The 12,289-nt window shown below is 40.8% G+C and overlaps 4 protein-coding genes across 5 annotated transcripts; 2 read left to right on the top strand and 2 right to left on the bottom strand.

Annotated features, from left to right (window-relative positions):
• Nucleotides 1–3,128: 3,128 nt before the first annotated feature.
• Nucleotides 3,129–5,935, top strand: LOC117645076. Its single transcript, XM_034384985.1, has 3 exons — nt 3,129–3,407; nt 3,790–4,032; nt 4,151–5,935. The coding sequence occupies exons 1-3, from the start codon at nt 3,377–3,379 to the stop codon at nt 4,234–4,236; spliced, it is 360 nt and encodes a 119-aa protein (XP_034240876.1). The 5' UTR covers nt 3,129–3,376; the 3' UTR covers nt 4,237–5,935.
• On the bottom strand, nt 5,853–9,647 carry LOC117645074 (geranylgeranyl pyrophosphate synthase). The gene is made up of 8 exons (XM_034384982.1): nt 9,473–9,647; nt 9,118–9,272; nt 8,890–9,034; nt 8,597–8,717; nt 8,334–8,473; nt 8,154–8,256; nt 7,811–7,938; nt 5,853–7,719 (listed from the first exon to the last, which is right to left on the bottom strand). The coding sequence occupies exons 1-8, from the start codon at nt 9,536–9,538 to the stop codon at nt 7,627–7,629; spliced, it is 951 nt and encodes a 316-aa protein (XP_034240873.1). The 5' UTR covers nt 9,539–9,647; the 3' UTR covers nt 5,853–7,626.
• A 59-nt stretch (nt 9,648–9,706) lies between these two features.
• On the top strand, nt 9,707–11,546 carry LOC117645073 (metaxin-1). Its single transcript, XM_034384980.1, has 8 exons — nt 9,707–9,894; nt 10,034–10,180; nt 10,257–10,360; nt 10,437–10,602; nt 10,687–10,921; nt 11,011–11,141; nt 11,221–11,252; nt 11,378–11,546. The coding sequence occupies exons 1-8, from the start codon at nt 9,811–9,813 to the stop codon at nt 11,454–11,456; spliced, it is 978 nt and encodes a 325-aa protein (XP_034240871.1). The 5' UTR covers nt 9,707–9,810; the 3' UTR covers nt 11,457–11,546.
• Nucleotides 11,470–12,242, bottom strand: LOC117645075. 2 transcript variants are annotated; one of them, XM_034384984.1, is made up of 3 exons: nt 12,072–12,242; nt 11,858–12,002; nt 11,600–11,789 (listed from the first exon to the last, which is right to left on the bottom strand). In XM_034384984.1, the coding sequence occupies exons 1-3, from the start codon at nt 12,187–12,189 to the stop codon at nt 11,627–11,629; spliced, it is 426 nt and encodes a 141-aa protein (XP_034240875.1). In that variant the 5' UTR covers nt 12,190–12,242; the 3' UTR covers nt 11,600–11,626. The 2 variants fall into 2 exon arrangements, with proteins under 2 accessions (XP_034240874.1, XP_034240875.1); XM_034384983.1 differs by having other exon boundaries at nt 11,470–11,789; nt 11,858–12,242.
• Nucleotides 12,243–12,289: the final 47 nt, after the last annotated feature.

Raw genomic sequence — 12,289 nt, forward strand, 5'->3', positions numbered from 1 at the left:
CCATTCACCCAACCAGAACGCGCGGTGCACGCCACACTGGAAACCTGCATTGAAGGGGAAAGCAAGGGAAGAAACGTGTTGAATCATCATTGCTTGGTAACCCAAGGAGAACAAAACGGCGAGCCCATCGTGACCTGCAGATTCCGGCTTCCTTTACATGCCAGCTCGTAAAACGCCAACAAAATCAACAGGTGTATTGGACAAATGCCGCTTTTGTTCGGGCCTGTTCTGAATCCCCCAGGCCTCACGCCTCATTATTGAAGTAGAGATCGCCTCTGCCGACTGATTCTGAGGACCGCTTCCGTCTCTCTCGCGTCTTTAGGAGACGCCCTGTGGGTGGGAGGGAGACGGAAACGACTCTCGGAGTCAGTCTGCAGCCGAGCCATAGGCCAGACAAACCAACTGCGCCCCGGCTGGCAATGGCCTGCGTCGGAGTGGCCCGGAGGCCCGGAGCTGGAGTCGCACGGCCGTAACTTGGCTGGACTTCCCTCGGGATAGCGGACTCTCGCTGGAGCGCGCCCACAACACTCCTTTGTTCCCAGCGGTCCCAGAACTCCGGCCGGTCTGTGTTCGACAGCCGGTCTGTCGCCGCAGCGCCTAGTGGGCCCCGCCTGCTTCTGGCCGCAAACTTTCCGCCGCCTGCGCGCGCTTTGCCGTTTTATAATGAGCTGGAAAGTATCGCCTTGTGCAGGAAATTGGTAATTCAGTTTGCATTTGGTCAAGGCTGTTGCTTTTGGGAGAGAGAGTCACTTTGAAGTCGAATTGCAGCAGAATGTCTGTGATACGGCGTGCTTGCTTTTCGATATTTAACCCGAAATGAGACCGACGATGTTGGCGGTGTATTTTGAAAAGTGAACCCCTTTCGGCCTCGGGCGGTCCTCGTCGTTCCGTCCCGCCCGATCACCCTCGTGCGCCTCAAAGCCTGAATGCCCATGAATACATACAGTGGACCGGTCCGCAGTCAGGCAGCCAGCCAGCCAGCCAGGCAGCCAGCCAGGCAGGCAAGGAAAAAGATAGGAAATTGCCAAGACTTGGAGGACGCGGCCCGAGCGCCCCGAGCGGCCCCCGCTGCAGAGGCAGTGGAGCTGCAGTTGAAGCAGCCTGGCCGAGCGCTGGCGGGCCATTTGAATAATTATTCGTTGAGCACCCACTTTTCCGAGACTCTCAACTTGCGAAAACTAGAATGACCGCCCGTCCCGCGGATGGCAACACTGACGCGGCCCTGCACTGTCAAACCGTGGTTTCACAGTGTGTCGAGGGTATCGTTCCTATCTGCGACTCGACTATGCAGGCTCTGAATGTGTTTTGTGTCGCGGTTGAGACACCATCCCTGCCGCCCACGCCGTGCCGTGCGGCCCGTGCGGCCCGTGCGCGCATCGACAACAATGGCGCCATTCTGCGCATTCTGCACGCAGTGTGGCCACGCTGCCGGCGCTGCCGCACACACTGACTGCACCCTCTCTCCCTTCGCCCGGCCGAATAAGAGGCGAGGCCAGAATTCAATTTCCGGAGGGACTTTGTGTGTAACGCGGAGCAGTGCGGAGGGTTGGCCGATTCCAGTGGCGTGGTGAGTTCGGCAGCGACTTGTGCCTTTGGCATTGCTTGGCATTGCTTGGCATTGTGCGCGCCTGGCGAGCCGGCACTGCCAGCAGACGGACGGACGCCTCAAAAGTTGGAGCAAGCTGCAGACTGATTCCGGGAGCCCTTCTCGGCGCTCTGTCTCTCTCGCGACTATACAGAACGCTCCATGAGTGCGAGAGAGACACACTCTAAATGTTCTACAGTGAAGATTCTCCATATTATGGTGAAAATGTTCCATATTATGGTGGTGCAGCTGACTTCGTAACATACCATTGAGAATTCACTGTACCTTATAGAGATTTTGACGAATTTCGTTGGTATTATGGAGAAAATCTCCACCATATTATGTTGGTGCAGCCTTTCACCGTAAGACATTTACTGTGCAGAGCGACGAGAACGACGCTCGGAATCGGCTGCACGAGCTGAACCTGCCGCACTGCGAGAAAAGATCACGGTAAATCCTGTACTGATTACTCCAGACTTCACCGTACTTTTTTTTAACAGGCAATACCGTCGTCTTTTTACAGGCAATACCGTACTTATTTTACAGGCAACGCCGTACTTTTTTTACAGGGAATCCCGTACTTTTTTACCCGGCAATCCCGTACTTTTAATACCTATCAAAGACTGCTATAATTTTTTTCAATCGGTCGACCCTTGTTTTTTAAGATCCTGATGTACGTAACTGCTGAAGTCGGACTCCTGGACCCCCCTTCCGACCACTCGTTGAAAAGGTCTTGACGAGACCTATCGAAAGGTGCAATAAAATTTTTCAGTCGGTCGACCCCCTTTTTTCAAGATACTGATGTGGACAAATCTTGGGAGCGGCCTTTGTTGGGACCAGATCTAGTCCTTCCTACGGCATGGACTCTACGAAAGAACGGTAACTTCTGTTAAAAAACTACGGAATAATTTGTAAAACAAGTACGGTAAATACTGTAGACTGTACGGTGGATACTGGTTTTTGAAGTACGGTAAAGTTTGGCAAAAAAATTATCCAGGATTTACCGTCATTTTTTCTCAGAGTGCGGACCGAAACTTTCCACCGACAACTCTAGAAACTCAAGAGAGTGCGTGGCAGGCTCCGCCTGCCAGTACACCACAAAGCACGCGTCATCCCGAGTGCTTGCTATGCTAGCACGCTGTAGGATGGAGCGGGTGGTGGGTGCTTAGCTCTGCTGCGATGCGCTGCGTCCCAGGTAGAGCATGCCATGCACTCGCTTGATTTTCTAAGGGAAGTGCCGAGTGTTGCCTCACAAATGGTCTCAAAGAGACGCCCGCTGGCGCAGCTGGCGCGCTCGGTCTGCTATTGTTACGCCTTTTTTGCACACCGTAAAGACAACAGCATTAATTTCTTTTTAATGAGCAAAATCAGCCCATTTGCTTCTATCGTAAGGCAATTATCTCACACGCTACATGTGCGCCCAGGTTTGAATAGGGTGCCTTCAAGGCGGGAGATTCTACTGACCAATCACAAGAGAGGATGCTAGTCCTGTCCGCACAATTTCTCATAAGCCGCGGGTGCGGTTCTGAAGAAGAACAGAAAGACTTCAAACAAACAAAGCAGAAGACAGGCTACATTTGCGAGACGGCACTACGGCACAACTTTGCGCAGCATCGAACTATTCCGAGCGTTGCCGTTGTTTTTCAGGCAGTAAAGTTTGAAAATATGAATCCAAGGGACTAGTCTCGAAAGTGTCAGTCTCCTTGTTGATGGTGTGCGGTCTGGGCGTCACTGGCATTGCTCGTTACTGCACTGGTCGGGTCGGAACCCGTTTCTTGTCTGCGTCTGTCAATGCGGGTGATTTGCGAGAGAGGGTTTGTCAGTGAGTACCTTTTATAGATCTTTGCACATAATTATTTTGTCGCTGCCACGGCGACAGACTGGTGGCTTGATTCGGCCTCTCGCCCTGAGGACCGAATCTCACCTGCACTGAAGTACCCGATGGGGAATATGAAGGCCTAATCTTTCTCTCGTTTTGAATGTATCTTTGAAATTCCCTTGATAAAGTTGTAAAATCTGCCTGTAGTCTCGTTGTCAACCTCTTCATTGTCACAGCGTTTACGTTTTCCCACCCACATGTCTTCCCTTATTGGAGGATGTAGCCAAATTTCAATTTATTTTCCTTTGTAAATGTTACTTTATTTTATTTTTCAAGAAGTAGTTTTAATAAGTCTAATGTGCCTCAACGATTTTCGATTTTCCAGGTGAAATCTTGAACTCTAAGCTATTTTCACAAAACGTAGGTTTAGACTCCATCATGGCAGTCACAAATGATGATAAAATAGCAAAATTAGAAGCAAAAATTGCGTCACTTCAACTACAACATGACTTTCTGAATGATCACATAAAGATGATTCAAGGTAAAAACCCAACTCTAGAAGCGAAAGTGAAAGCTGTTATGGACTGGAATCAAAATCTTCAATTGAAGGTCTTGGGTGAAGTAGACAGTAAGTATTGTCACACATAATTTGTGTGCACCTTTGTCAAATTAATTTGGCATATGCCAAATTATGCCAAGTTGGCCTCCTTTAAATTAAAAATGTATTTCATCATTTTTTTTTCCAGATATAAGATCTAGAGAACTAGCAACTCATGATAATGAAGCAGGTAAAAAAGAAGCATCTCATGACAAGGGGAAGAGCCCTCAGTAGTCATATCTTTCATACCACAGTGTGCACACGCAACATGTTGTAAGATGGAACTTCACCTTTGATTTCTTATCCTGCTAAATTATCCAAATCACTACAACTACTTCTACCAAACTTATTTCAAAGTAAAATATCTATTTCGACATTCTTCAAACTGGCCTTTAGCAATGTACCCACTCCCTCCAAAAAACTAGTAGTTTTTTTTTTGTAAATTTTATGGTTGTTTGGCAAAAAACTTATTTTACTTATTTTCTAAGATAGTAAATGTCAACTGTACAGTTAATTTATGCAGTGAAGCTCATTGTTGCTTTTCATATGTCGCTTCATCAGAAACACATTTTGTTCCATCTTCTGTGCCAAAACTCAACCGCGGTGATATGCAATTTGGAACCTGTGTCTTTGTCTTTAAATCTTTCTCTCAAGTGCTGTAAAATAATTCTTGTACATGATGTATATAGCAAGCAGGTAGCTTAAAGGTGGGGCATACTGAATCTCCAGCAGCTTGCTTTTGTTATTCAGTTAACAGTATTAACTTTGTTTCTCAATGTTTCTAGTCATATATTTTATTGAAAACAGCATTGCTGTTGTTGATGATCAATCTTATAAGCTCTTGATTATTTATTTTCATCTCAACCCTTTGGACTGATTTTATTTTTCTTGGAGAATGATCTCTACACTGAAGCTACAAGCTGTGGTCTTGAAACCTTATTAGAGAAGAGACTAGTGGTAACCCCTCAGGACAACCCTCCGATACTTTCAATGATCTGGACGACACAGGATCTGACAGAAGGTTTCGTAGTATTTGTGTATAAAGAAAGGTATTTATAATATTCCTGGTGATGAGGTTGGAGCACAGAGAGTGTACCCTACATACTTGAGATCCTCTGTTGAACAAGCCAGAAGCAATCGTCCCTGAAAATGGTAATGCTGCTTGAATTCTCCATCGCACAGATCATTGAAAGGAGGGGATAATACTAGATGCCGCCCTCTCCCTGCTCCTCCTTGATTAATAATAATTTTAATGCTGGTGTAGTGTGTGTAACTTTCCACTCTTAAAATGTGGACCTTTGTCTTCAGTTGTATGTAGGATAGTGTTTTATTCTTGTACATTCCACTTTCTGTTTCCATGTCTTTTGTATTTCAGTGTCTATTTGTTTTCAAGCTACTAAACTTGGTTTTAGTTGTGCACTTACTTCGGTTCATTGTTGATAAAATGTTAAACAAAGTGCATTAACAGCATGTAATTCTAATCATGAAGGGAAAAAAGCCCTCTTGTATGCCCCCAATATGATATGTTTTAGAAGCTCCCGACATATGTCAAGAAACAATTTCTTTGGTCAGAGTCTACACTTGCCCAACATGATTAGAAAGAACTGGCAGTAATTCAAAGTTGGATGCAGCGTGCACTATTTCTGCTCAATGTTTCTTTGTAGTTGAGCTTTGTTCAAGACTCATACATAGTTCAAAATAATATGAAGCAAAACTCTTGTTTCCTTCTTGCAGCTTCATCACAATTTTATTGAGGTCAGATCTGTGATTTCTTATGTAGAGGTATTCAAATGATTGTAATCCATTTAAGAGGTAACATTTTATTTACTGTCATTGACTTCAAATCTGTGACATTCCTTGTATATTTGTATAATTAATTGTTAATGGTTTTATCGGTTGTGTAAATAAATATTAGTGACAATTTGTGACAATATTTGAACTCGCCTACTTGCATAGACATAATACAGTATTTCAAAGTGAAAGACACAGTGAAACAACTCTAAATATCATAAACACACAGATTCAGTGCACCATTAAAGTGCACTTTAGACAAAAAAATTCTCATTTCAGTGTTTTGTCAATAACAAAATTGTCAAGATACTTTGAAGGTGTAAAAAATCACAGTGCAGCATTGATTGGTTATTGTCGATAAATTGGACAGATTCTTCCTCTCGCATCACCCCCTTCTTAATTGTTTTTCTTTTTTTAACTTTTATTGAAGCAAATTCTAGAAATCTAATGAACAAATTAGTAAGTATCAGAATTTAAAGGGAAGTCACAGATGTAACTACTGTAATATAAAGCACAACTTGTTTCAAGGAATGTATTTAAGACAACATATTGATCATGCATGGATCATTCGTCTATTAAGGGGCAAATAGGAATGTTAATACTTTAATGGAGGATGTGCTAAGTACGGTTCAGATTCACAGGATCATAACACTTAACATCAAACATACAAAGCTTCATTTTGAAGGGAAAGAACACATTAATTTAATACAGTAATAATAATAAATATAAAACAACAGGCAACAGATGACTAGTTATTGTCAAATCACAAAGTCCATGTAAACAACAGATCATACAAAATCTTTTCACAAATAGAAAAATGTTCTGCACCTACAAAGTTCAAGAAATTGAGTAAGTGGCCATGGGAATAAAACACCCACTTTTTATATAGAAAATTGAAACATTGTTTTTCCTTGTAAATCATGGAACAAAGAATGAAGTCTACAGAAACCACCATGGATTTGTTTCAGTTGTTATTTCCAATTTGAGCACATTCCTACAATACTGATGGGTTTCTATAACAATCAAACCTATAAAAATCCATCACCAAAAACACCACATCAGAAGGATTGGAACCTAACTTGTTATTCAATCAGTACATGGGTACTCTACTCACTTTTAAGCACTTAGGTACTAAAATCTAGATGTCATACTCATAGAACTACTTCATTAAAACCATAACATAAATTAACATACAAAAAATTGTTCCATTGGTAGTTTGGAGAACATTACAAACTACCATCATGCACATACATTCGATACAATAAAGGATCACTTGCATATTGAGCAATTGTTAAGTACAAATCATCCATTGATATAAAGTACTAAGAAATCTCATTCATCTTTTTCATGATATTGAATGTATGTTGATTTGCTTTTTATAGTTTTGCTAATAAATGCACCATTATCTGTGCTCCTAAAACTGGATGCTAACAATGATCATTCAAGCCAGTTTATTTAAAGAATCTTAAATGTCAAAAGGAAAGGCATGATTTTGTTAGGGAGAAACAAGAATAGAAAGGCACCCTTTATGCTCTTGAGAAATGCTCAAAAAAATCTAATTTAAAAATTTTACATGTTCATATCTTTAAAATAGAAACTAGAGAAAAGGCGTAACAAGAACATCACATAAATAAGGAAGACAATCCAGTATACTTTTATCACTACCTTCATGATAATCAACACACCTCAGAGTGTAAGGAATGCATTATGATATGATAAGCTGGGCAGCATTTCTGTCTATCTATTGCTCAATAAGGTGGGCAATATGGTGCAAAGGGCACCTCTAGGTTTAGACATGAATAAATAATGGTAAACTTGGTTTACCTTGGATTCCTATTGTTCAATGGGAGGAATCGTGCCTTGTTGCCAGGAGAGTAGGTCGTCCAAAACTGCTTCCATCAGAGGATTACCACCAAGTCGCTGGACCTGCCATACAATGAGAGACAGACACATAACAAATGGGACAAAAATTATTTGACAGAAGCAAATGAACAACAATTTTTAATGGTGCTCCTACCTCTGCACGAGCTTCTGCATCCAACTGCATGAGAACATCCCGAGTATGACTGAATGAACCAAGTTTTTCCAGGAGTTGAATGCAGTATCGTTTCACTTCAACACTGTGCGTGCGTTGGCGTAGTATATCTGGTTTATTTCTTAAGGAAGATAAATGTGCAAATGATGAAATCAATTTAAAGACAGTAGCAGAGTTAGAAGGCAGGGACATGAAACAATGTCTAGTGACCCCATGAAGGATTCAGGGGCATGACCACGTTCGTTTCTAATACCACAATATGCTGTCAAATTAATCATTTATTTTTAAAATATTATGAACATGAATCAACATATGAAAAGGATACGAATGACTTGAAGATCATCAGGTTTGCTACGGATAGCATGAATCACAGGGAAACTGAATTTTCCTTCAGTTAGATCTTCACAGTAGCTCTTGTTCTCGGAGTACTGTAAAGAAAAACCATAAGCGATAAATATAAACAAAAAGAATAACTAATGAATGAAATTGTTTTTTGATCAATTACCTCTTGTAAGCACAAGTTGCAGTAATCATCTCTTATCTGGAAATACAAACCCAAGATTCCAGTGAGATTAGTGAAATCCTCATCACTCTCACTAAATAATCTCATCAAGCGGATGGCAAGCATGAAAAGACCACCAGTCTCTGTTGAGAAAATAGAAAAACACAAAACCATAAACTTAAGAAAGTCTGTTGTAAGCGTTCTGTAAAATCAGCTCTAAAAGTTGAGTGAGACTGATAATCAAAGAAAATTTGAATGAAACTTGCTCCGAATAGTCATTTGACGATACTCTTCTTCTGTGGGGCATGAAAAATTATCCCTCCAGTATATTTCCATGCCTTGACCTCTGTGTAGCTCCAAGAGCTGCTGCGTGTACACATGTGTTGCCTAAAACAAAAACATATACTCTTGGAGGAAACCGGAGGACCAGGAAACAAGGTTTGCTTTGAGGTGGCCTTCACATTGGACATGATTGGGCTCGGTGGCTGGCCAGCCATCAAGTGGTTTGTCCTATGCTTCATGTCCATTGTGGAGCCACCTAAAAATGTGACCAATTTACCTCTGGGTGATTCAGACTCAAAACCTTTTCAAGAGCAACAAACATCACATAGTTGGCAGCATTAATTGTGCTTGCAACACCATAAATAGAGTGAGCGACAGGAATACCCCTGCGCAGAGTGGAGTTGTCCTGGATGTCATCTATCCTGCAAATGAATGTTACACAATTAGACCCGACCTGTATTGTGGGGAGATAAGGCAATAAGTTTGGATTTTGAGGTAAACTTACAGCAAACTTGAATTGTGCAACATCTGAACGATATCGCCAACAGCTGACAACTTTTCAGCAGGTATTTTGAGCCAATAGTTAAATGCATGGGCCAATTTGGCTCGTACTTGTTTCCCTGGGACTTGTAAAATGTACTGAAATGGTTGTAGAAGTTTCTGAAAGAGACGAAGAGTGCAATGTCAAGTGTGGGGTGAAAACAACCAATGTTCACAGGAAAACAAAATGAAAAATAAAGAAGTGTCCTGAATATAGTAACCAACGTCCAAAGTTATGCAAGTCTCGTTCCATTGATTTTAATGTTAGGTTATATTGTATTGATTTTGATTGAAGACCGTCAAGACATGGATTTACTTACTTCATCTTGTTCTTTCTCACCACTTTTGCTGTAAGGTAAATCACTTATGCAAGGTCGGCTTTCCATTTCAAATTGACAACGAACTAACAGAAGGAATTGCGTAGAAAAGTAAGAAATGTCAGTCGGCACAAAAACCACTTCTGCACTGCATCGTCTGCAACGCAGTCCCGCAGTATGAAAAATTTAATATTCACTAACCTATGAAAAATTCTTCTCCACCCCCCACCCCCCCCTTCCCCCCGGTTACTCCTACTCGTCTTCTCCCCGCTTCCTCTTCTGTTCATTCGGGAAATTTAGTCCTTGTTTACATTTCCATGTTTTAAGTGGAAAGATTAAGAATGAGCTCGTCATCAATGGAAGTCGATGTATGGGCCGGGAAGTGGGATCTCCCCTCTGTTGATCAGCAATGCTTGCAAGTTATGGTAAGTTGGTTCAGTCTAACCATTAGTCTCTTGGTCTAACCCTTTTCTTCATGCTCTTTTTTACCATATTTGTATTTTTAATGAGTGTTTGGGCATTATACATTTGATCTTTTTATTAAACATGATTCTGTGTCTTAAGGCTTATGCGAAGTTCAGCGGTGCACCAATTAAAGTTAATGTCACCAACAACCCATTCTGGTCGCCTTCCGGTTCTCTACCAGTTTTACGTAGCGGTAAAGAGAAAATGACATCCTTTCAAAGCATAGTTACGCACTTGGAATCAAAGGTATGCAACCCTTTCTACAAGAATTTATTGTTGTAACTTTCATTCAATTTTTTAAAATTATTTCCACGTTTTACAGAAATACTCTGCAGACTCCAAATTGACTCCAATTCAAAAATCAGAATGTTTTGCCCTTAACAAACTGCTAGAGGGAAAACTACATCCTGCCATTCTTTACACTTGGTAAACATTTCGTGTGAGCGCTTGCACAATAGTTTTGAAAGATAATTGAAAGGTGTTTTTTAAAATGAAATTTCAGGTGGGTTGATGAAGCAAATTATATTGAACTTACCCGACCATGGTATGCAACTGTTTTACCATTCCCTTACAATTATTATTACCCTGGCCGTTATGAGCGGGATGCAAAGAAATACATAGAAACTATGTTTGTGGATGACGAGGATATGTCCATCATAGAAACTCATGTAAGTTGTGTTTGCAGTAGTAAGTAGTAAGTAACTTTAAAAGATTGGAACTGACTTGCTAAACTTTTGTCTTTGCTTTGTTAGTTACTTTCAGATGCTGAAAAATGTTTAACATCCTTGTCTGTCAGATTGGGTGAAGAAAATTTCTTTTTTGGTAAATCCCCCACGTCCTTGGATGCTATTGTTTATTCCTACATTGCTCCTCTGGTGAAAGTTCCATTTCAGCAGTGCCCTCTTCAGAACCATTTAAAAGCTTGTCCCAACTTGATGGCTTTTGTAGCAAGAATTACGAGGGGCTATTTTCCTCTAGTGTCCGATGGTTTGTTGACCTTAAAATTTTCTTAAGCTCAAGTATAGTTGTATCGTCAATGCAGTTTTTTAGGAATTCAATTTTAATAAATTTTCCAGCTACCAAGAATGTAAATTTGGAGAAAGCAATAGAAGTAGAGCGTCGGAATAAAAGGATAAGAACTGCTCTGAGTTTTGGTTTTGCTGTTGCAGCAATGACTGGCTTTGCGTTATACAATAATATTTATCAGGTAAGTTTAAATTTTGTGAAAAATATTTTATTTGAAGTTTGGTGTGAGAAATCAATGGAAGATGTCTTGACAATTGCAGGAAGCCAGACTTGGAAGGCGATTTGCAACAAAGTGAGTGACCCATTGTGGACTAATTCTTACATAATGAGACAGATGTTTACAAATTTTAGCATGTTCTGACCAAACAAACTGGTACACCCTATTGTTTTTTTTTTTGTTTTTTTTTCACTTTGCAGGTTGGAAAGGATGAAGGACAGATGGCGGGGAAGGCCCTTGGCTTTAGATTTCTTTGAACATGGTTTTGAAGAAGAATAAGAATTTGACCAAATTTTGTTTATTCAATCTAAGAGTACTCGTCGTTGAGCTTCAGAAATTTACCAAAATAAAGTGTTATGCAGAAACAAATTGTGCTTCTTGCTTGTTACAGAATCATTTTTGTTTCTTTTTGAAATGAAATGATAAAATTGTCATTTTTTTTGGAGTCATTATGTTTTGAATGGAATTCCTGTGAAGGGTGGTGGTTTTGGCATGTCTCTAGTACCAAGGAGAATTTGTTCTGCCAGCCAAGTTATGTGAGACTTTTGATGGGCATGGTATAAACGTGGGTCAAATTTTTGAACTGGCTGCAATTCTGGATACCATCCGTATCTGATCAATGAGACAGATTTCAATAATGATCACCTGACATTACATGCCATTATCACCTCCATAGTTACCGCTGATTTTCAGTGGTAGGATGTTCACTCTGATCTCTTGGTCCCTTAGTGCTTTGTTCTTTTATCATTTTCACAAAATTTTGATCTGCTTTCTCTTTACACATGACATCGTGCTTGGCATAGGATTTTCCAGTGATACATTCAGCTGTGAAGCAAAAAATGTAATTACAGTAGAATCTTTTTTTAACTCCTCCTGGTCTGAGAGAATATGTACCTTTCAAGTTGGGAACAAACTTAGTGCGTATATAAAAAAAACGTTTCTCCCGTTCATAAACTTTCTTCCATGCCAAATAGTCAGTTCCTAAGTCAACTTTTCTTTTCTCCTGAGCCATGATGATAGATTGCCCACAGCTGAACTGAAATTATTGCCAATTAGTGCACTCAGGAATTTGGATAGTTGCTATGGATCCCTCCAACAATGCAGTTTCATGG

This window comes from Thrips palmi, unplaced genomic scaffold (assembly GCF_012932325.1).
Source record: "Thrips palmi isolate BJ-2018 unplaced genomic scaffold, TpBJ-2018v1 HiC_scaffold_18, whole genome shotgun sequence".
Classification (NCBI taxonomy): domain Eukaryota; kingdom Metazoa; phylum Arthropoda; class Insecta; order Thysanoptera; family Thripidae; genus Thrips; species Thrips palmi.

What these genes read in the sequence shown, in the direction of transcription:
- LOC117645076 (XM_034384985.1), top strand. Translation starts at nt 3,377, where the DNA reads ATGCGGGTGATTTGCGAGAGAGGGTTTGTCA. An exon ending in TTGCGAGAGAGGGTTTGTCA is followed by an intron (nt 3,408 to 3,789) that starts GTGAGTACCTTT and finishes TCGATTTTCCAG; the next exon opens with GTGAAATCTTGAACTCTAAG. An exon ending in GGTCTTGGGTGAAGTAGACA is followed by an intron (nt 4,033 to 4,150) that starts GTAAGTATTGTC and finishes TTTTTTTTCCAG; the next exon opens with ATATAAGATCTAGAGAACTA.
- LOC117645074 (XM_034384982.1), bottom strand. Translation starts at nt 9,538, where the DNA reads ATGGAAAGCCGACCTTGCATAAGTGATTTACCTTACAGCAAAAGTGGT. An exon ending in TCGTCAAATGACTATTCGGA is followed by an intron (nt 8,474 to 8,596) that starts GCAAGTTTCATT and finishes TTTTCTCAACAG; the next exon opens with AGACTGGTGGTCTTTTCATG. An exon ending in GCAACTTGTGCTTACAAGAG is followed by an intron (nt 8,257 to 8,333) that starts GTAATTGATCAA and finishes TTTTCTTTACAG; the next exon opens with TACTCCGAGAACAAGAGCTA.
- LOC117645073 (XM_034384980.1), top strand. Translation starts at nt 9,811, where the DNA reads ATGAGCTCGTCATCAATGGAAGTCGATGTATGGGCCGGGAAGTGGGAT. An exon ending in AGCAATGCTTGCAAGTTATG is followed by an intron (nt 9,895 to 10,033) that starts GTAAGTTGGTTC and finishes CTGTGTCTTAAG; the next exon opens with GCTTATGCGAAGTTCAGCGG. An exon ending in TTTTCCTCTAGTGTCCGATG is followed by an intron (nt 10,922 to 11,010) that starts GTTTGTTGACCT and finishes TAAATTTTCCAG; the next exon opens with CTACCAAGAATGTAAATTTG.
- LOC117645075 (XM_034384983.1), bottom strand. Translation starts at nt 12,189, where the DNA reads ATGGCTCAGGAGAAAAGAAAAGTTGACTTAGGAACTGACTATTTGGCA. An exon ending in CCTACCACTGAAAATCAGCG is followed by an intron (nt 11,790 to 11,857) that starts GTAACTATGGAG and finishes CTCATTGATCAG; the next exon opens with ATACGGATGGTATCCAGAAT.